The following is a 19481-nucleotide window of genomic DNA, read 5'->3' as shown; positions in this document are numbered from 1 at the left end:
AGGCTTAGGTTGTGATGTTGTTCAACGTCTAATATTTAAAACTGAACTAGGCTCAGATTCCCGTTTTCCCAGCTGGGCCAAGTTGTTCGTTTACGCGTTCAGAAAACAGTTATGGGAAAATAAGCTTGGGTAAATGTATTGGTTAATAAAATGATTAAGTTATAAAGAAAGATCACATACTGGGGTCCCGGATTAGCCACGGGGCTCGTTTCCGCTTATTCAGTTTGATTTGAGAAGAAACGCGCACAATCCACCCGGATTGTCCAGGTTTCTCATAGAAAAGTTCATTTTCACTTAACTAGTCCAAAATATGATTTTTGATCACTCTTGGTGTTTTGATATTCCCGCAGATTCACTAGTCGCGAACTTGCCGGTTTTTATAAAAACTGAATTTGTTTAATATTCAGATTAGCATAATTAATTAATCGTTAATCATTAAATTATAAAAATTTAACCACTTATCAATTAAAATATGTAGATTTTTATAAAAATATTTCTGGAATTTATTTACTGATTTATTAATTTATAAAAATTCATTTTATCAGCTATATTTCGTCTGAAAATCGTCCGCTTACCCCAAACAATTTCCAAAAATTCACCAAAAATTCCTGAATACTCAAATCATGTCCCAAAACAACCTGTATCAATTCCAGAATGTAAAAAGCTCGTGCGATATTCTTTTCGGCCCAATTTCGGCTGTAAAAATTCACACGAACGCAAATAAACAAAACACCTTTAAACTTCTTCAAATGATCCCAAAATTCATATGTGACCAAAATACATCAAATCTGAGTTACCAGAAAAATTTCATAATTTTTGAAGTATTTTAGCTATTTTTCCCAAATAAACGTCCCAATTCGGTAATAAATTCGCCAAATATTCTCGGATGGTCGAAAAATTACCAAATTTAAACAGGGACTCACTGACATGATCCCTGATGTCCCTGGAAATTTCAAGTCCTAACAATATGCACATCACAACCTTAACCTAAATAACCCGTAAGCGAGTGTTTCGGCATTACCTCAGCGGGTTTGGCTCGTTTCCGACCTTTTAATCAAGTTTTCAGGTTCTTGTGCTTCTAAGCAAGCTAGGTAAAAGTCCTATATCACAAACCAAGCAATATTTCATCAACTTAACAGCCCTTAAGTTAGGGTTTCGGCTAGTGCACAAAAACGAACTTTTGAACGGTAAAAACGTCGTTTCAACCCTTTAATCCGTGTTTATGGCCAAAAAAATTATCAAAACAGGTTCCTTACCATGTGTATGATCAAAACATGTTTATGGACCATTTTTAGGATTTTTACACGGTTAGGAATGATTTTTAGTAACCAAGACATGTTTTTATGGTATTAAACAAGTTCAAACAAGTAAAAAAGCTACTTATTTAAGCTCTTACCTTAGGGTTTTGGAAGTTTTCTGGCTGAAACAGAAGGGGTGTCCAGAGTTTTCCAATAAATGATGTTAAAATGGCTTGAACCTAGTTTACATGTGAAAGAATAAACAAGGGGGGGTGTGGCGGCTGCGATCGGACCATCATGGGCCCCCTTTGGGCCCATTTTGGCCCATGTTTCTGATTTCTCAAGCCCAAACACGAAAAGCCCGGTCCAAATTTAGTTCGGGTTCGGTTTTTGGCGCGAAAAACTTATCAGGTGCGTTAAACAACGCGAAAACAAGTGTTTTTCGGCTAGTTTTGTGTAAAATTATAAAAACATACTATACGTTTGTAAAAATCAAAAATATTTTCACGGATCGCTTAAAACGTTCCAAATAAGTGTTTGGTAAGTCTTTTTCGGCTTAACGGATGATACAATGCTTGGTTTGTAACTATCTTTCGCGTTTAAATCTATAGCGGGTGGTTAAAGGAGCATGTTTTCGTTTAACTTGTTTGCTATCAAACTAAGGCCATATTTCTAATATTTTAGCTTGTATAGATCGTATATCACTTATAAATGGCCCCCCGAGATATCTGGGTCATAACCCGACCCGTTCGGTTAATCGTTCGTTTGTTACTCAAAAGGCATTTATTTACTTAAACGGTAAATTCGAGCTGAGGTGTACCTCGTTTTTGCTCAAATGTCACAACAAGGTAATGTAGAGTATGGTTAGATAAGCTTGACTATGGTTGTGTAGTGTATGGTTGCATAAAATACTACAAAATAATGTTAAATATAAAATAAAAAATCAGTAACGCTTCGAATAATTACAGGTAACAAATAAAAAAATACGATGTACATACGTATACGTGCAGGCTGAAGTGATTAACTACATAAGACTTTTCCTATATGCAGGATGCTTGATATCAGACTATGTGCCTATAAATAGATTAACTATATAGTACTGTTACCAGGGCTGTCTCTGAGAATTCAAATACCTAGGCCGAGCATACAAAAAAAGGCCCGTAGGCCCTAACGAGTAACGAAATATATAAGATAATTTTTTTAACCGACATTAACGTTATAATAATAAAAATAGCAAAAATATGGAAATAATAATAATAGTAAAGAAGGTTGATAAATTTGAAATAAATGAAGTAAAACAACATACTATATCAAAATTAAATTAAAAAAAATGAATATATCAAAACTGTATAATATAATATAAATACATAAAAACAACAAGAGAACTTACGTTTCAACTTAAAAGATTTATTATTTATTAATTTTATTTAATTTTAATACTCTCCACCATTTAATAAAAGTAATTAAATAAAACTCTTTTTTCTCCTTTAATTTAATCTGGACCTCAAAAAACCCACCCACCAACTCTATGTACATTCTCTTCTTCTTCTTCTTCTACAAACCAAAAGCTCAAACACTTCCGTTTGTTGCTGCAATTTTGCATTGAATCTGGTCCGATTAATTTGTTTTTACCCTTCTTTTCAGTGTAAGTACTCTAACAACATAATTTCAAGGTGTCAAACTTTATCACTACAACGGCATTGATTCCAGTATATATAAGTACTAAAAATTTGGCCGGCCCGAAGGTCAACGGACCCTCCTGACCTCCCTGTCAGTGTTTTGAAACCCGAACCGGACCGGCCGGTCCGACCGGGACCCAGTGGATAAACCGGTCCGGTTCACATGATACAGCCCGTTTTCTAACAAACCGGTCGGTTCTGGCGGTTTGCGGTCCGACCGGAACTGGTGAACCGCCGGTTGAACCGTTAAAACCTTTTTTCCTGTTCAATCAAAAACTAAGCTGAAGTTGGAAATCGAACACTGGTCCTTTCTGGTATGAAGTTGCTTAAAGAAAGCTACAAATGCCAACAAGCCAGGCTTTATCTTTTTATAATAGGTGAAAATAAATCCTATATACATTGAAAACACACATTGTGGTGTAAATGGAATACAAACAGCTAGGAGCAGCAAAGCAGTAGGTAAACAAAATGGAAATCTTTAGATTATTATTATTTTTTTATATATAAGTTGTATACATATATTTAATATTATTTATGACATCATCCGGGTCGATGTCCGGTCCGACCTCCCAGGTCGGTCCGACCTATGACCCGGTAAGGCGCCCGGGTCGATGTCCGGTCCGGGTCTGAAAACATTGCTCCCTGTAGCTCCGCCTCTGGCCCAATATATAAAAAGAGGATGAAGATTTATTTATATTCTACAAAAAAAAATTAATATATATATATAATTTTATGCCCCGGAAAGTAAGTGCCCGGCCGGTTGTTCGGGTTGCACCACCCTCAAGCCGGCACCGACTGTTACTATGTCTATTATTATTTATTATCAAATTTCAAATTACCATAATTTTGAAATATCATATTGTTGAATGAGACACTGACTAAAAATATCGGCTATTCTTATGCAGAAAATATAATGGATTAATTAGTTAGACTGCATAAAGCTTATATAAAGATTTCTTACATAGGACTATTGCTATGTGTAGGATGTTGAATAAATGACTTTGGTTATGACAGATTAACTACATAGTTGTGTTAAGCGACCAAAAATGTGTAACATTTGGGGCCGGGTTAATATCCAATGAGACATCATGATCTCTTGCACATGGTTATTAGATGCCTACACAGGAGTATTGCTATGTGTAGGATGTTGAATATCATACTAATATCATACTATGGTTCTGGACAGAATAACTACACAATAACATACCAATTAATTGAAACTTGGGATCAAAATATGTAATAATTGCAAATTACCATAATTTTGAAACAATGTATTCCTTAATGAAATAGTGACTGAAAATTTCAACTATTCTTGTGTAGGCATTATAATGGGTATGAGGTTCTTACCTTGTTAGGAATTTTGTCGGTCACATGCCAAATGCATCTATGTTGTGTGATTCCGTCAACACGTCCAAAACAATTTGCTTCATATATAGCGGGATCCTGGTCAGTCAAAACCAACTTCGGTCTCTTTCCAATCTTTTGTAATCAATTTAAATATGAATTAATTTATCTGGTAATCGATTTACTCTGAATATAAAACCCAGTCTTCGTCTTTGCTTCAATCAATTTATGAATGTATGAATCCCTTAGGATGGTATGTATGTAGGGTATTAATAGGATTAATCGTTTATACAAACAAAATATTTGTGTGTAAGTTGGTGTTTGCTTATCATATTTCGTAACAATATCCGGTGCATTTTTTTATACCTTATGAATTATAAACATATCTTCTGATTTTGTTTCTTATTAATTTAATTATTGTACGCATAGTTGTGATTCAAGTGCAGGACTTATTTTGACATTGTGTATAAATAACTTTCATCAGATATTTATTATAGGTATATGATGCTGCTGTGTAGGTTTTGAATTATAAAGAACGGGATTGGTTATTTAAACCTATACAGTTTGAACAAAGCCTACACATTTTGTACTTACATGTAGGGTTATTATTAGGTATGTAGGCCACATGTCGTTAAAAAAATGAAAGTAGGCTACATATCTTTATGTTTTTTTAATTTAATTAAAAATAAAGAATAAAAAAATAAAAAATAGTGAAAGGCCTTAGATGAGAATCATGCGTATAACAATAATTATAACTATAAGGTTAATTAATAAATTAAAAACTAATAAAAAGGAAACATCACAAAATTTAATAGTTACTATATATAATAATTTTAATCCTTTACCATTATACTCCTATATTTAATTAAAAGAAAATAAAAAAACAAAAAATCTGATTGGCTAAATCGACTTCTCACACTTCTCATAATAACTTGACTTCTCTCCTGAACTTAAACCTTAATATCATTATATAATGATTATTTATTTATTTTTTTCATATATAAATGAGCAAACATTTTTTCTCATGATAAGACCATTCGTAATACGAAAATTTGTGAGTCTAAGGGCGCCTATGTTACAGACATAAATACAAATGTCAAGCAAGCCCTATTTTGCGGCAGAATACATTTTTTAGTGCAAGGTCTGTGGGCACTACCCCCTTAACGATTTCAAGGGTTCTTCTGTAGAGCCAACCGAAATTCCAACAAATCACATAATTTACCTCACTTTAATATATATATAAAAAAATTAGTAATAATTGTATTATTAGTTAAATCATTAAGTATTTTTATGAAAAATTAGTGAAATCCTCAATATTTACACAACAGAAACATTTTTTACTTTTTAGTTATACACAGAAACATTTTTTACTTTTTAGTTATACCGTTTCACTTAGTTTAAGTTGTAAATAACATGACAATGGATAAACAAGTGAACCAAGGGTCCAAGGCCATTTAGATACCTACTGAAATGTGTCCTATATTCCTTTAGGCCTCCACCCACCCTAACAGGCCCCAATTAAACGGGCCCATGTTGTACAATAGCAACTAGCAAGGCACATGGTAGTAGTATAGTAGTCTTATTTAGGGGCCACTATAATGGATGGTGTCTATTCAATCTTTTTCTATGATTCAAATGTTGTGTTTTCTTTATTGTAAGTCTTCTTTCAAAATAAAAAAAAGATCTAACTTCATATTTAGACTGTTTAGTTAATCAGTCGTATTGTTCGTCTCATTTTCTTTCCCGTGTTAACTTTTATCATGTATCTCATTCTTCATTTTAAACTAGCTTTTACACATGTATTTTTAAGTGACGAATCTAAAAAACTTGTTATTGGTGTCTTTATGTTTCCGTCTTCATTTGTGTCGACAAAATATCAATAATATATATTTTATATTGACTTCCTAATTATTAATAATATATGTTTTACAAAAATGAAATACCATGGTGTACATATAAAGTTATAAACCATGTACTTATTCCAAACATGTTAAATGTATGAAACAATTTCAAAATTCTTCAAGTCATTATTTTGAAATTAGATGTATATCATTGCATTAAATTATTAATAATAATCAAGAATTGATAAATAGAATGCATTTTTAAAATAGAAATACCACATATTAAAAATATTTTTTTTAAACGCATTAATTTAAAAAAAAATATATATATATGTGTGTGTATCTTTGACCGAAATTCGAGGAAAATATTTGCACATTTAAAAAATGGTCACAATATTTAATATTTTCAACATATGCCATTGATTATATTTTGGTGCCATCTTTTAAGGTAATAACATTGAGCGGCAAATGGCCGAAATTATGGGCTTTAGGAATAGAAGTAAAATTTGTTTTTATTAATAACTAGTTTTAGAGCCCGTGTCACACACGTGATTATCCAAATTATAAAATTACAAGTAAAGCAAATAATTACATAACGTGTTTGAAAAAATATATTACATCTATGTCTGAATCAAAAATTTGTACATAAATTAATTTTATTTATATCACAAAATTATTTTTTTTAAATGAACTTAATAAAAAAATACACGTACAAATTCTAACTTTCATCTGTTTGACATTTTTAAGCCAACACTTTGAACCCGTAACAAATTTGATGATAAATCTATTTGCATTCTCAAACTTTTAAAAATACTTAGATTTCTCATTTGTTACCTGTAACAAATTTTGATCCTAACTGTAGTTAATCTTTACCAAACAATTTATTAACCAACTTTTGATCCTAACTGTAGTTAATCAAATTTAAGTTTCATAAAAAACCCGAAACAATCCTAGATAAAAAATACTAAGAAATAAAATATGATAAACCTTGTTATGTCTGAAAGTGATTAGTATATACTATCTTTACGTTTTAACGTATATATAGTTTACTAAATTAACCGAAAAATAAATGAATAGATTTAAAGCATAGATTTATAATTTATAAATTTATATGACAGTTTATAATAATAATAATAATAATAAGAGATAAATTGATTGATTTAAAAAAAATAGATCGACTTTTAAGCATATATTTATAATTAATGATTAAAAAATAACTTTGAAAAATGAAAGCATATTCGAGTTTTATTTTTCTTTACAATCTCCCACAATATACATCTATAATAATATATATAAATGAAAACCCAAAAATCCTATGTGTCGCTCCCCCCTTTTATGGAAGCCACCAGATTGCTTGATTTTTAAATGGAGGCCTCTCAATTGATTTAACCCAAATTCATGGGTACGGGTCTTACCAAAACCAGATAGCTCTTAAACGGGTTATAACATCTAATTAAATTAAAAATTAATCTTACCAATTATTTGATATAAAAATCCTACAAAATAGGAATATACTAAAATTTAATATCCAATTTAAAAAGAAAATGATGTTATTTATAATTAATAAACAATTTTATAGTAAAAAACATAAGCGGGTCATGGGTCACCAAATCCAGATAGCTTTTAAACGGGTTATAACATATCATTTATTTGTGAAACTCTTTCATCATCAAACCCTAAGTATATTATTAACTTTCTTACAACAAAGAAAATTAAAATCCAAAAAATAAATATTAAAAAACGAAAAATGTAAAACAGTCGTTCTCTCAAGCCATCAGATTACTTTATTTGTAAATGAAGGTTTCTCACGCATTTGACCCGAATTCACGGGTAAAGGTCTCACCAAACCCAGACAGCTCTTAAACAGGTTATAACATCTCATTATATTAAAAAATAATCCCATCAAATATTTGATATGAAAATCTTATAAAATAGGAACATACTAAAAATATTAATATCCTATTTTATTTTAAAAAAAGATATTATTTATAATTAAGAAACAATTTTATAATAAAGAAAATAAACGGGTAATGGGTATCACCAAACCCAGATAGCTTTTAAACCGGATTATAACATATCATTTATTTGTGAAACCAGTTCATCATCAAACCTCAAGTATATTAATTATTAACTTTGTTACAATAAATAAAATTAAAATCCAAATATACATATATAAATATTAAAAACGATAATGTAAAACAACCCCCATAATACGGGGGATAAAATCTAGTAGTACAATATATTAATGATAACATTTAATATTATATGATTTTTCTTTTTCAATCTTTGAAAAACATGGTTTATTGTTGATTTTTTGATTCACCAAATATTTTGAAATATATAATAAAAGAATATTTTAATATTTATTTTTATAAAAATATAAATATAAATAGAGTATAAAAGGAAAGTGAATAATTTTTGATCTATTACGTATATTAGGAAATTAGTTTTGAAGGGAAAGGATGGTGAGAATTAACAATTGTTCACAATTATTTTACTTTATTAGAATAGTTAAATTATATATTAACAAAATGAATATAATGAACAATTGACAAATTTTGGCCTAAAGATTAGAGATTGCAGTTTATAGTGAAATAATTAATTTATTAAATTTCTATTACATATAACAGGAGCATTATAAGTTATTCTGCATTATGATTTTGTTCTCAGGATGGTGGGTTGTTTATCATAGAGGGTCGACTACACATACACGTGTGTTTAACTTCTTGTCTCTAACATATTTTCTCTTTGTTTCATGTTTATGCAAAAATTGAACTTTATGCATTTATATTAACATGCTAAAAGCATTCGCAACCCATTCCTCATTCCATCGTTAGAATTTAAAAATTACTTGAAAACACTAGTTTATCCCGTTCTCCGTCCTCATACCTCATATTGATAGGAAAGCAAAACAATTCATCGTCTAAAATTTAAACAAGCCAATTACATGATAACAAATTTAAACAAACAATACATTTCTGATTATTTTTTTAACATTTTGATATAAATTTTCATATTTTTGGTTCAACAATTATATTTTATTTATGTTTTATCTTTTAAGTAAATAAACGTTTAAAAATAATTATTATTATCTAAATTTGTAAATGGTAGAAAGAGAAAAAAAATAAAGATAGCAATGAAGAATGAGATGTGAAAGATTTCTGACAAACTAGAAGTAATATTAGTAAATGATAAATTTTAGTTAAATTATAAAAATAAAGATACGAATAAATTGTAAATGCTTTAAAATACAAACATGACAAGTTATAAACGAGGCATGTATGTGACAAAAACTATGTTTTCTTGTAAAACATTCCTAGTTGTAAGTGAATGGTAATTTAAAAAAATTGTTCTAAGCTTGATTCCATTTATATACATATATATTTCATATGGTCATTTTTAAATAGTTTATTGACTGGTATTATTTATATATTACACATGGATGGGATGTGTGGGTGGAATGAAGATATTGACATGTCACACTTTACAGCCAGCATCCTTGAAACAACTATCAATGGTCTCAATTCCACCTTAGTCTTTAAGTAATCCAAAACAAACACATATAAATAATAAATAATAAATAAAGAAATAAATAAATAAATAAAATAAACACACACATATATAAATATATAGAGATTAAGAAAGACAATTATGAAAAAGAATATGATTTTACCCGCCATGGACACACTATTTTAATAGTTAAGATTGAGGAGTATAAGATGGTAATTAAGTGGAAAGTTAAAAAAGGATGAGATACGTAGAGTCTGATTTGCGTAATTGAATTGTGATGAGAATTTAAACGATGATTGTATTTGATTATTGAGAAAGACTTGCTTATAAATGTTAAACTATATTGTGTTTTGATTAGATTTCAAAAAATGAAAATTCATAGAAAACAGCTTCAGATATATTGTATTTACTATTGTAATTATGCATTTATAATGAAGTTTCACGTACTTTTTTTATCCTTTTTTTTTCTATATATATGACCCGAACCAGATCCAAAAAAATTATATAGCGGTAGTCAAATGAGAATCGAGGCGAAATAAATTGAACTCAAGATAACTCAAAAGTTTTCCGCTCTAAATGAGAAAATTTCTTGAGTTTACAACTACATACACGGTAACATTTCTCATACATTATCTATATATGCATACCATATATAATTATACATACCACATATGTGTCACATTCAGAATCATTGTGAAAGAGAGGTGAAATTTTGAAATTGCTTGTCCCTTGTATTCCGGGGTTGAAAAAGTTTTAATTTGTAATCTTATATTAAAGTGTATAATCCCTTTATTAACATTAAAATATGAAGAAGTATGACCAAATACATCACTCCTTTCTTGACGTTTAAGCCTTAAGGAGGACAAAATTTCTCAGCACCTTGTTGACTTGGTCAGCGCATACATACAAAAATACACACGTTATCTATATTATATAAGTCAAGCTCAATAAAATTTGGCTAATTCTTTTTTCGGTTGTGATTTGTGAATATGAAGATTGAAGAACTGAACCAATAATTCTCCTTTTTCATCATCAGTTGAATAACTGTTTACAATTAAGGATTGTATTTTATTATCGATCAAGTTTCCGTTCATATTTTTTCTTTTTCTTATCAACGAGTGCATTGTGACATTCTAGGCGAATTCCACATCGGCTGTGGACAGAAGAGATTATTAGTTCATGAGTAAATGTCCCGCCTTTTAAATCACCAACGCTTTTTGAGCTTAATGATAGTTGACAAGTGAGAGTAATGGCAGGATGGGTGACCTCTTAAGCAACCAAAAACAAATTTGTGAACTCAGAAACAAAACAGACAGTATTAATGGTGTGAGAGACAGAATGTTACATACATCTCTTTACTTGTATGACTTAGATGTCCCTGCTTAAAATTATTTATGTTTTGAAAGACTCTATACATGTATACATTAACATGTATATGTGTATACATAGTTGTATAATTTGTTTTTTAACTATCATACATTTTCTTTTATCATCTTCCTTACATACATATAGGCATATATAATTTCAATAAAATTGGTGAACATTGACTTGAAAAACTCCTACCTAAAATGCACAAACCAACCTTCATATGATTATATCTACAAGTATATTAAACACCTCTATTTTGACCTATATACAAATATATGCAAGAGAGATTCTTCACACAAACTCACTTTCTCAATTCTCACCACCTTCCTATACATTCCCCCTACCCCACCCAACCCTCTTTCAATTCACCCCGTATATCCTCACATCACACTTTGTTTTTTTCTCAAACCAAATAAATCAAACTTCTTTTCTTCATTTCTCTCCTTTTGATCATCAAATTCCCACCTCAAATTTCAACACAAAAATACATAAACATGGGGTTGAGTAGCAAGCAAGTTTCTAGTGATCAACTTGAGTTCAATTGGACTCAAAACATGTTAACATCAAACAACATACAACAACCATCAAGCACACGCACAACACCGATGAAAAGATCATTGCAAACGCAACAATCCGATCCTTTAAAGTGTCCAAGATGTGATTCAACAAACACAAAATTTTGTTACTACAATAACTACAACAAAACGCAACCGCGACATTATTGTAAAGCGTGTAAGAGGCATTGGACCAAAGGTGGCACTCTTCGCAATGTCCCCGTTGGTGGTGGCCGAAAAAATAAGCGCATCAAACGCGCTAACACCACCTCCACATCCGCTGCCACTGCCACTGCCACAAACGCCACAATCAATCACAATTTAGAGTTGAGTGATCAAAAATACATTGGTGATCAAAAATACATGTTCCCAAATGACAAAGGTTTGTTTTATAAACCAATCGATAGCGAATTCGATCAAGTTTCTTGGGATTTCAACGGTGGATTCACCGGTGCCACCGCCACCATGCAACACTCACATCATCAAAATTTAGGGTTTCCACTACACACAAACTTGACCTTCATGGAAACAAACCCTATTCCAATCATTCCAACTTCTTTTCCACCATTATTATCCGGTTTCAAAGATGATTCAACTCTCACAACAACAAGAATGATGATGCATGATTCTTCAAATGTTTCACAACCATGGATGCAAGTTCCAACCACAAGCAACTTCTTGGAACCAAATTATTGGACATGGAATGACACTGATTCAATGGTTCAAGCTGATCTTAACAAACCCTTTGATGATCCACAAACAAAACATTAAAAGGAGGTGATGTGGAGATTAATATTAAGTTATTAACCAACTTTAGATGATTTTTATTAATTGTTCTAGGGTTTTTTTTTTTTTTTTTGATGAGATGTTTGGATGTATACTGTTTCTTGAAGCTGTGGTTTCTTTTATTATTTCAGCTTCATGGTTTGATTATGTTACTTTTGTGAATGTGTGTCATGAATTAATGAAATGAAAGAATATTAATTTAGTGTCAGTGGGGTTGCATATGAAGTTGTGAATAAACTAGTGAAGAAATTTGAAGTGATGTGCATGTGATCAAAGAGACCATTGGGGTCTTCTTACAGCTCAATAGGTTTATTTGAGTTGATATCAAGATGAGAATGAAAGATTCTTTTGGATTTTTGCCCATCCTTCAAATGGAATTTGTGGGAACCTTATTATTTGTTATTTTGTTATATAATTATTTATATAGGGAACCTTATTATTTGTTATTTTGTTATATAATTATTTATATATAGTTATATACCATTGGAAAATAAAGAAATATTGCTCAATTTTATGATTTCTTGTGTCATTATGTTTTTTAAACAATGTAACTACAAATTAGAGGAATGTCTGTGACACGAATATTCGTCAGTAGTTCGTCGGCATAGGTAAATCCATCGATGAAACCCCTTGAGGAAAAGCAACGTATATAAAAGCTTCATGAACATAAGTGCATGCGTAAAAACTATTGAATTCTTTATTTTGATTTTGATATTAAACTTTCTTTGATTCATAGGTAATTATCAAGAAAAAAAAAAGAAAGAAAACTTTGTTGATGATCTTCTTTGACGCTGATAGATAACTCTCTCGATAGTTTTTTGTTGTTAAAAACTAAAAACTTTTACAGAAATTTGTTGTTTTTCATATATTTTGTGAAGTGAAATCTCTTTAATTTTGCATATGTTGGAAACTTACTTATTTTCTTTTCATATTATTGTGTTTATTTATCGAATATTACCTCATTAATATCAATCCAATATTAAAAGCTATAAGTTGGTCTCTTGATTCACACATCATGTGTAACTCGGCCCGGGGGGGGGGGGGGGGGGGGGTGACTGCTCTCATGTTTGTAGCGGAAAATGTTTTTGGTTTGAACACATCAACCACTACTAGATCTATGACTTTCAATGGCGAAAGAGCTGAAATTGAACATGCGTAAAGGTAACACAAACACTTCGTATACAAAAGGCGTGCAATCTTCATATGTAACAATACTTATTACCAAGGTTATAAAAATTCTATTACAAGTATTAATTTTTTTTTATTTTAAGCATTTTTATACATTTTAAACTTTTTTAAGAATCATGTTCATTGGATTACATCGAAACAGAAGGCAAGCGGACAACAAGCTGCGTCGCTATCCCTTTTTGAATCACAAAACCCAATCTTTTAAAAACTATATTTGCTGATCTTGGAGTCATAACATTACTATGCATGACCCGCTGAACACGGGTAAGTAGCTCCACAGCTTCAGGCTCGAGAAGAGCTTCATGAACTAATGGACCAAACTAAAAAGACTTTATAGTTTATAGAACATGTTATATATATTTTAGTAAACTAATTAATATCACTTTTATATATTTAGTCCATATCACTCATGTCATGTCATCTCAAGTGTCAATCAGCCATCCTTGTCTCTCAACTACTAGTTGCTTGAAAACCGGGATCAATTAAAATGAAAGTGATAAGGTTAATATTATTATTAATGGTGACATTTTACTAGTCTTACTAAAGAATTTAAAACGAGGAGTCAGAAGCATCCATTAGAAGATGATATCATCACAATCTGAATATTAAGGTTTGTAGCAAGATTGCCAAAATTAGTTAATTGTGTATATAAAATAAGGAAAATCGATCAAAATGTCCATTTGACTAGTTTTTTCTCGTAACGTCCACCCTCAATCTTGCTAACACGTACACTTTTTATTATTTTCATCCAACAAGATCCGTCACGCTCTTTTTAAAAGCATCGGAGCCAGCAGGGTTTTTTTTACATCCAACGAGATTTTTCTGGCTTCCAACGAGTTTTTTTGGGCTTCTGATGAGATTTATTTGGATACCCACCGGATCTATCTTGTTTTCCGACTATATATATTTTTGTTTCCGACAAGATTTTTGGCCAAGTAATAGAATCTGATTGGTTAAAAATGTTGCCAATTCAACGAGATTTAGGTGGCATTTTAATAATAAGATGGTTAAATGAACATTTTATGATTTTCTCTAAATATGATTTTGTCATAATACATTTTATAACTTTTAATTTTTAAAGCAAATCCATTATAAATAATACGTACGGAACTTATTATGGAAAAACTATGTTTTAATTTTGTTATTTTTGAGCTTTTTTGTTACTAAATCTAAATTTAATACAAGGAAACTGAAATGTTTTCTTACTAAATCTAAAATCCTCCTAATTCATCACCATTTATATAATTTTAAATTTTAAAATACACGAAACGGTATGTATGTTTTTTTAACAACTTTTGAAACTACCTCAAGCATCTGGTTAAGTCTTTTTAAAACGGAATATCAACTATCTATACTGATTTTGACGCTTCAAGTCTGACTTATCCAAACATCATCAAATAAGAAACCTATTATGACGAGAGCAAATGCAAAACAATTAAAAAATATAACTTAAATATATTATATATTCGGATATTCCAACAAAATATTGGTCGGATAATTTGTCGTTAGTTGTTCATATGTACTTATGAAAAGAAAATCATTGTTTATTATTGTTAAATAAAAAAAGGTCCGGCACAATAAATTAATAGTTGTCATGTAATGAGTAGCGCACCATTATTGTATTTAAATCTCGAATAATTTATAGCATTTTCTTTTGAAATAGACATATTAATTTTTTGAGTTAGAAAAAAAATACTAAAATATAACTAACTACGGTTAAAGTTACGGCTGTCAAGTGACAGCCAGCAGATTGGCTCTTCAAATTGAAAAGTGTAACGGCTTAAACACAAAAAGAAAATCGTCATTCTAAAAAAAGAATAATTTATCTATATTTAAAGGTAAAATGAAATGAAAATAATAGTAATCAGTATTTTAACTGTTGTGTTAATGCGGCATAAACTTTTTTATAATATAAATCACCAAACTTTCAATGTAAACGCTAAAACTAAGTTATTAGGGAAATAAATGAAACTTGATTAATGTTTTTAATGAATATTCTTTGTAAGTTCTAGAGCTACGGTGATCAAGTTTCATTTAAGTTAGTTCATTTTATATAACTATAAAAATATTCGTAACGGTGAAACAAATTATAACTATGGTGGTTTTATAGCTAGGAATTAAATATGTATAAGTAATTGTATTAGAACAATATTGAAATTTGATTAATATTTTATGATTTCATCTTTTAAATATGTTGCGCGCATATAATGCATATTTTGTGTAGATGCTCGTGTGGACAAAAGTGAAATTGCACTAATTTTGACATTATTAACTAATTTCGTGAAAATAACGTTAAAAGTGACGGAAGGTTAATTGGGCATGATGTGATGGCATTGATGGCCGAAAGACAAGAGTACATATACCAATCAGTTGGGGTTCCGATGGTTGAGTGTTATGTGCCTTATGTCCAATGCTTGATGCAAACTACCATCAAGTAGGGGTCTCATCGGAAGCAGCCTCTCTATTCATACGGGGTAGAGGTAAGGTTATCCACATCTTACTCTACTCAGACTCTACCATAGTTTTATTATTGGTGGTATTTATTAAGTACGATGATGATCTCATATTTTCAATAGTTAAATCTTATTTTGAAATTTCCCCTAACAATTGTTATTTATTTATTTATTTATTTATTTATTTATTCTTTCATGCTTTATTAAACTAGGTTCTAACAATAACAAATTCACATACTACTTATTTGACATCAACATCCATTAAAGCATAAATTTCAATGTTTTCTTAGGAATATAATTACTATTATTTTAATAATAATTGTGATAACTAAGGATTACCAAACAATAAAATATAAATTAAAGTATGATACTCCTAAACATAATGGAATGATTAGGATTGGGTTTAGCCTCCTTGATGGAATTATATGAACATGTGCAACACATATTCCCCACTACAAAAAGGAGAAAGGCATGTGAATGGTTGTGAGCCCACAATTTATTTGTGGTAGTCAAATCTTTGTTCTCAAGTTTGGTCTAATCTTCTTTAAATTAAACATGTTTTATTATAACATAGTATATTGTTTGTTAAAACTTTAAATCAAAAGGGATCCATAAATTTACTATTAGTTTAGCCATAGTTTTTCTTTTTAAGTGATTTTGCTACATATACACACAAACACAAACACACACTTGAGTATTTGTCCGGAAACAAATTATTTAGTAATATTTTAAGAAGGGGGGGGGGGGGTGGAATAAGATTAAGTGAGGAGGGAGATAACTATTAAACTTTGTTTACAAATATTCATTTTTTATTAAAAAAAAACTTATAATTTAATCCATAACAATTTTCACATTTAACACACCAATGCTTGTATTTTTTAGTTATATTGAGAGTAAAACTTTCTCGTGTAATTTGATTACTCGTTTTGGCGTCCACATGAATCAAATTTTAATTTTCTTAAATAATTTTTGATAAAATTATGGAAATTTTTGGTAAGTAAAGGAATGGTAAATTTATCTATAACAGGAGATCGTTGGTTCAAGTCTCAATCGTGATAAAATGTTGCGTGCAAGATAAGGGTTTTATCGTAGTGAGCTTTCGGGTGATGGGTTGTGACATTCGTCAATTTCGGGTCTTGTTTGTATTCATTTTTGTATTTGTTTATTATGTAAACCGACCCGATTTATAAACCGAAGCTTATGTTATAATCAAAATGATAGATTTATATTACAATATTGTTTCACACTTGTTGGGTCTTGAAAACATCATATTTTTATTTTTATTATTATTTATATATTCATTATTTATTTATTTATTGTTGTTTTATGTTTTTGTCTTGATCCATTTTGCATGAAAACTCTTGTGTCCCACACCCATATTTGACCACAAACATTATCCTATATATGCACCACATTTCCTCTTCATTTTCCCTTGCTACAACTCCAAAAAAAAAAACTCTCTCAAACATCAAAGATTCAAGGTTATCTTCTTAAGTGTTCTTGAAGGTTTTTAGTCTTTCATCTTAATTAGTTTATGTAGCCTTATTAATGCTTGTTTATGGTTGTGCAACATATATATAATATACACCCCTTGTTTACCTTTGGTAGTTACTTCTCCGATTCCGGTCGGTGAGGTTTCGGACCTCATAAGGCAAGGCTTCATGGAGGACTTCGTGTCCTTGATATATATACATCTATATAACTTGTTCATACATATTAATCTTGCTTATTTTAGTTTGTTGGTCATGCTTACAAGTTCCATGGCTATGGGTTTTTAAGAGTCTATGCTTCGGTTTAACCGTAAATAGCTCTAAACCGTAAACCGAACTTTGTTACTAGTTTTGTTAAATAATTGTTTAAACATACTTATTGTTAGATCTAAGTTTCTAAAATCATTTTTACAAATTCTATGGATATGGGTTTGTAGAATCTTACCTCGGTCTTAACCCGAAACACGATCCGAACCGAAAACCGAACTTTTGTTTAAAGACTTTATTGTTAACTTTTGGTATTTTTTATTTGTACATTATTATACAAGTTCTTTAGTGTTAGGACATGTGGAAACCATCTATGAACTTGTTGTGAGATGAAAACTGAACCAAACCGATTCTTACTCGCTTAAGACACACAAGTGTGTTTTTTTAGCCATCAAGACTTGTAAATTTTTCTAAAAATAGTTACAAATTGATTCTTAAATATTTTCTTAAGTACTTGGAAATGTTGGATCCAACTTGATCTCATAACAAAGTTTTGACCGACAAAACCGAACACTCGCTTAACGTGCGTTGTTAGTTCTAAAACAATGGAACTACATACTTGGTTAAGTCTTATTAAATTTTATTGAGTTATCTCATAACACTCAATATTTTGAAAAGTTGACTTTGGGTTTGACCAATTATCAAGACCCGAACCGACAACCCAAACACTCGATAAAAAAAACCGTTTTAGTATCTTTATCCCAAAGGGATTTGCATTCTTGCATTTTATCCACCTTATTACTTAACATAGGTTGAGTAAATATTAAAGTTAGATACTTTAACCCGGTTTCGAGCAAACTTACATTTTTAAAGGGTTATTATTATAAATTCTTAAATAGTTACATTTTAAAACCTTGAACTTTAATTATTTACATTTCTCAACATTTATTTTGTTTAAAGACCTTTAAGACAACCTTTCTAAATTCAAGACTTCTTTTCTTTTTAGGCATTGTGCGTTAAACTCGTCGTTCCGACAAATCTCCAAATTATTATCTTTCAAGTTTACTACTTGAAGGTGAGTACTTCATACCCCATTTTCCATCTTTTATTTTGGGGGTGACATTTCATACTTATTCAACAAAATGCTTTATATTTGAATCTTAAACCACAAACGTAGTTGTATACTTTACCTAAATAATTGCTCGATTTGGTGTTCTATGCTTATATGCCTATGTGTTTATCGCTTTTGGTTGGTGGAACTATAAAATCCTAGACTATTTGGCATTCCCTTATAGCAAGGTGTCGTTAACGTAATGCAATTAACGATAACTATAAAATCCTAGACTATTTGGCATCCCCTTATAGCTAGGTGTCGCTAATGTGTTTAGCGATATCTATTTATCCAAATTACCACTTTTATTTATCGTTTCGTATGCAAGTTTTGTGGTTATCTTTATTATATACTAATATGATTAAACTTATGAATTGCTCACCAACCTTTGTGTTAACAAACTTTATTTTATGAAATGTTGCAGGTTTGCATCTTGGTTGATTTATGATTGTGAAGAAAACGACATCAAAGATCTTAGGAAATTAGTAAAAATGAACAATATCAAATTTGCCATATTTTGTGATATCTTATTTATGGTTATTTTATGGATAATTGTTATGTGACATTTTCGATGTTGTGAAATGAAATGAGTTTATTAAATACTGTCACTTTAATTAGTGTCATGTGCTTATGGACAATCGTTACACCTCGGCATGTTCCGCCGCCTTTGATCGGGGTGTGACATGGGTTTTCTTTGGAATTAATTACAGTC

The 19481-nt window shown here is 30.3% G+C and overlaps 1 protein-coding gene across 1 annotated transcript; it reads left to right on the top strand.

Annotated features, from left to right (window-relative positions):
* The first annotated feature begins 11408 nt into the window (after nt 1-11408).
* LOC143611974 (dof zinc finger protein PBF-like) lies at nt 11409-12332 on the top strand. Its single transcript, XM_077086068.1, has one exon. It carries the CDS (start codon nt 11475-11477, stop codon nt 12303-12305), a length of 831 nt encoding a protein of 276 aa, XP_076942183.1. The 5' UTR covers nt 11409-11474; the 3' UTR covers nt 12306-12332.
* Nucleotides 12333-19481: the final 7149 nt, after the last annotated feature.

Source organism: Bidens hawaiensis, unplaced genomic scaffold (genome assembly GCF_021521415.1).
Source record: "Bidens hawaiensis isolate Kalapana, Puna unplaced genomic scaffold, B.hawaiensis_p1.1 tig00002236_1, whole genome shotgun sequence".
NCBI classification, from domain to species: Eukaryota; Viridiplantae; Streptophyta; class Magnoliopsida; order Asterales; family Asteraceae; genus Bidens; species Bidens hawaiensis.
This window is presented reverse-complemented; position numbering and strand designations above follow the sequence as displayed.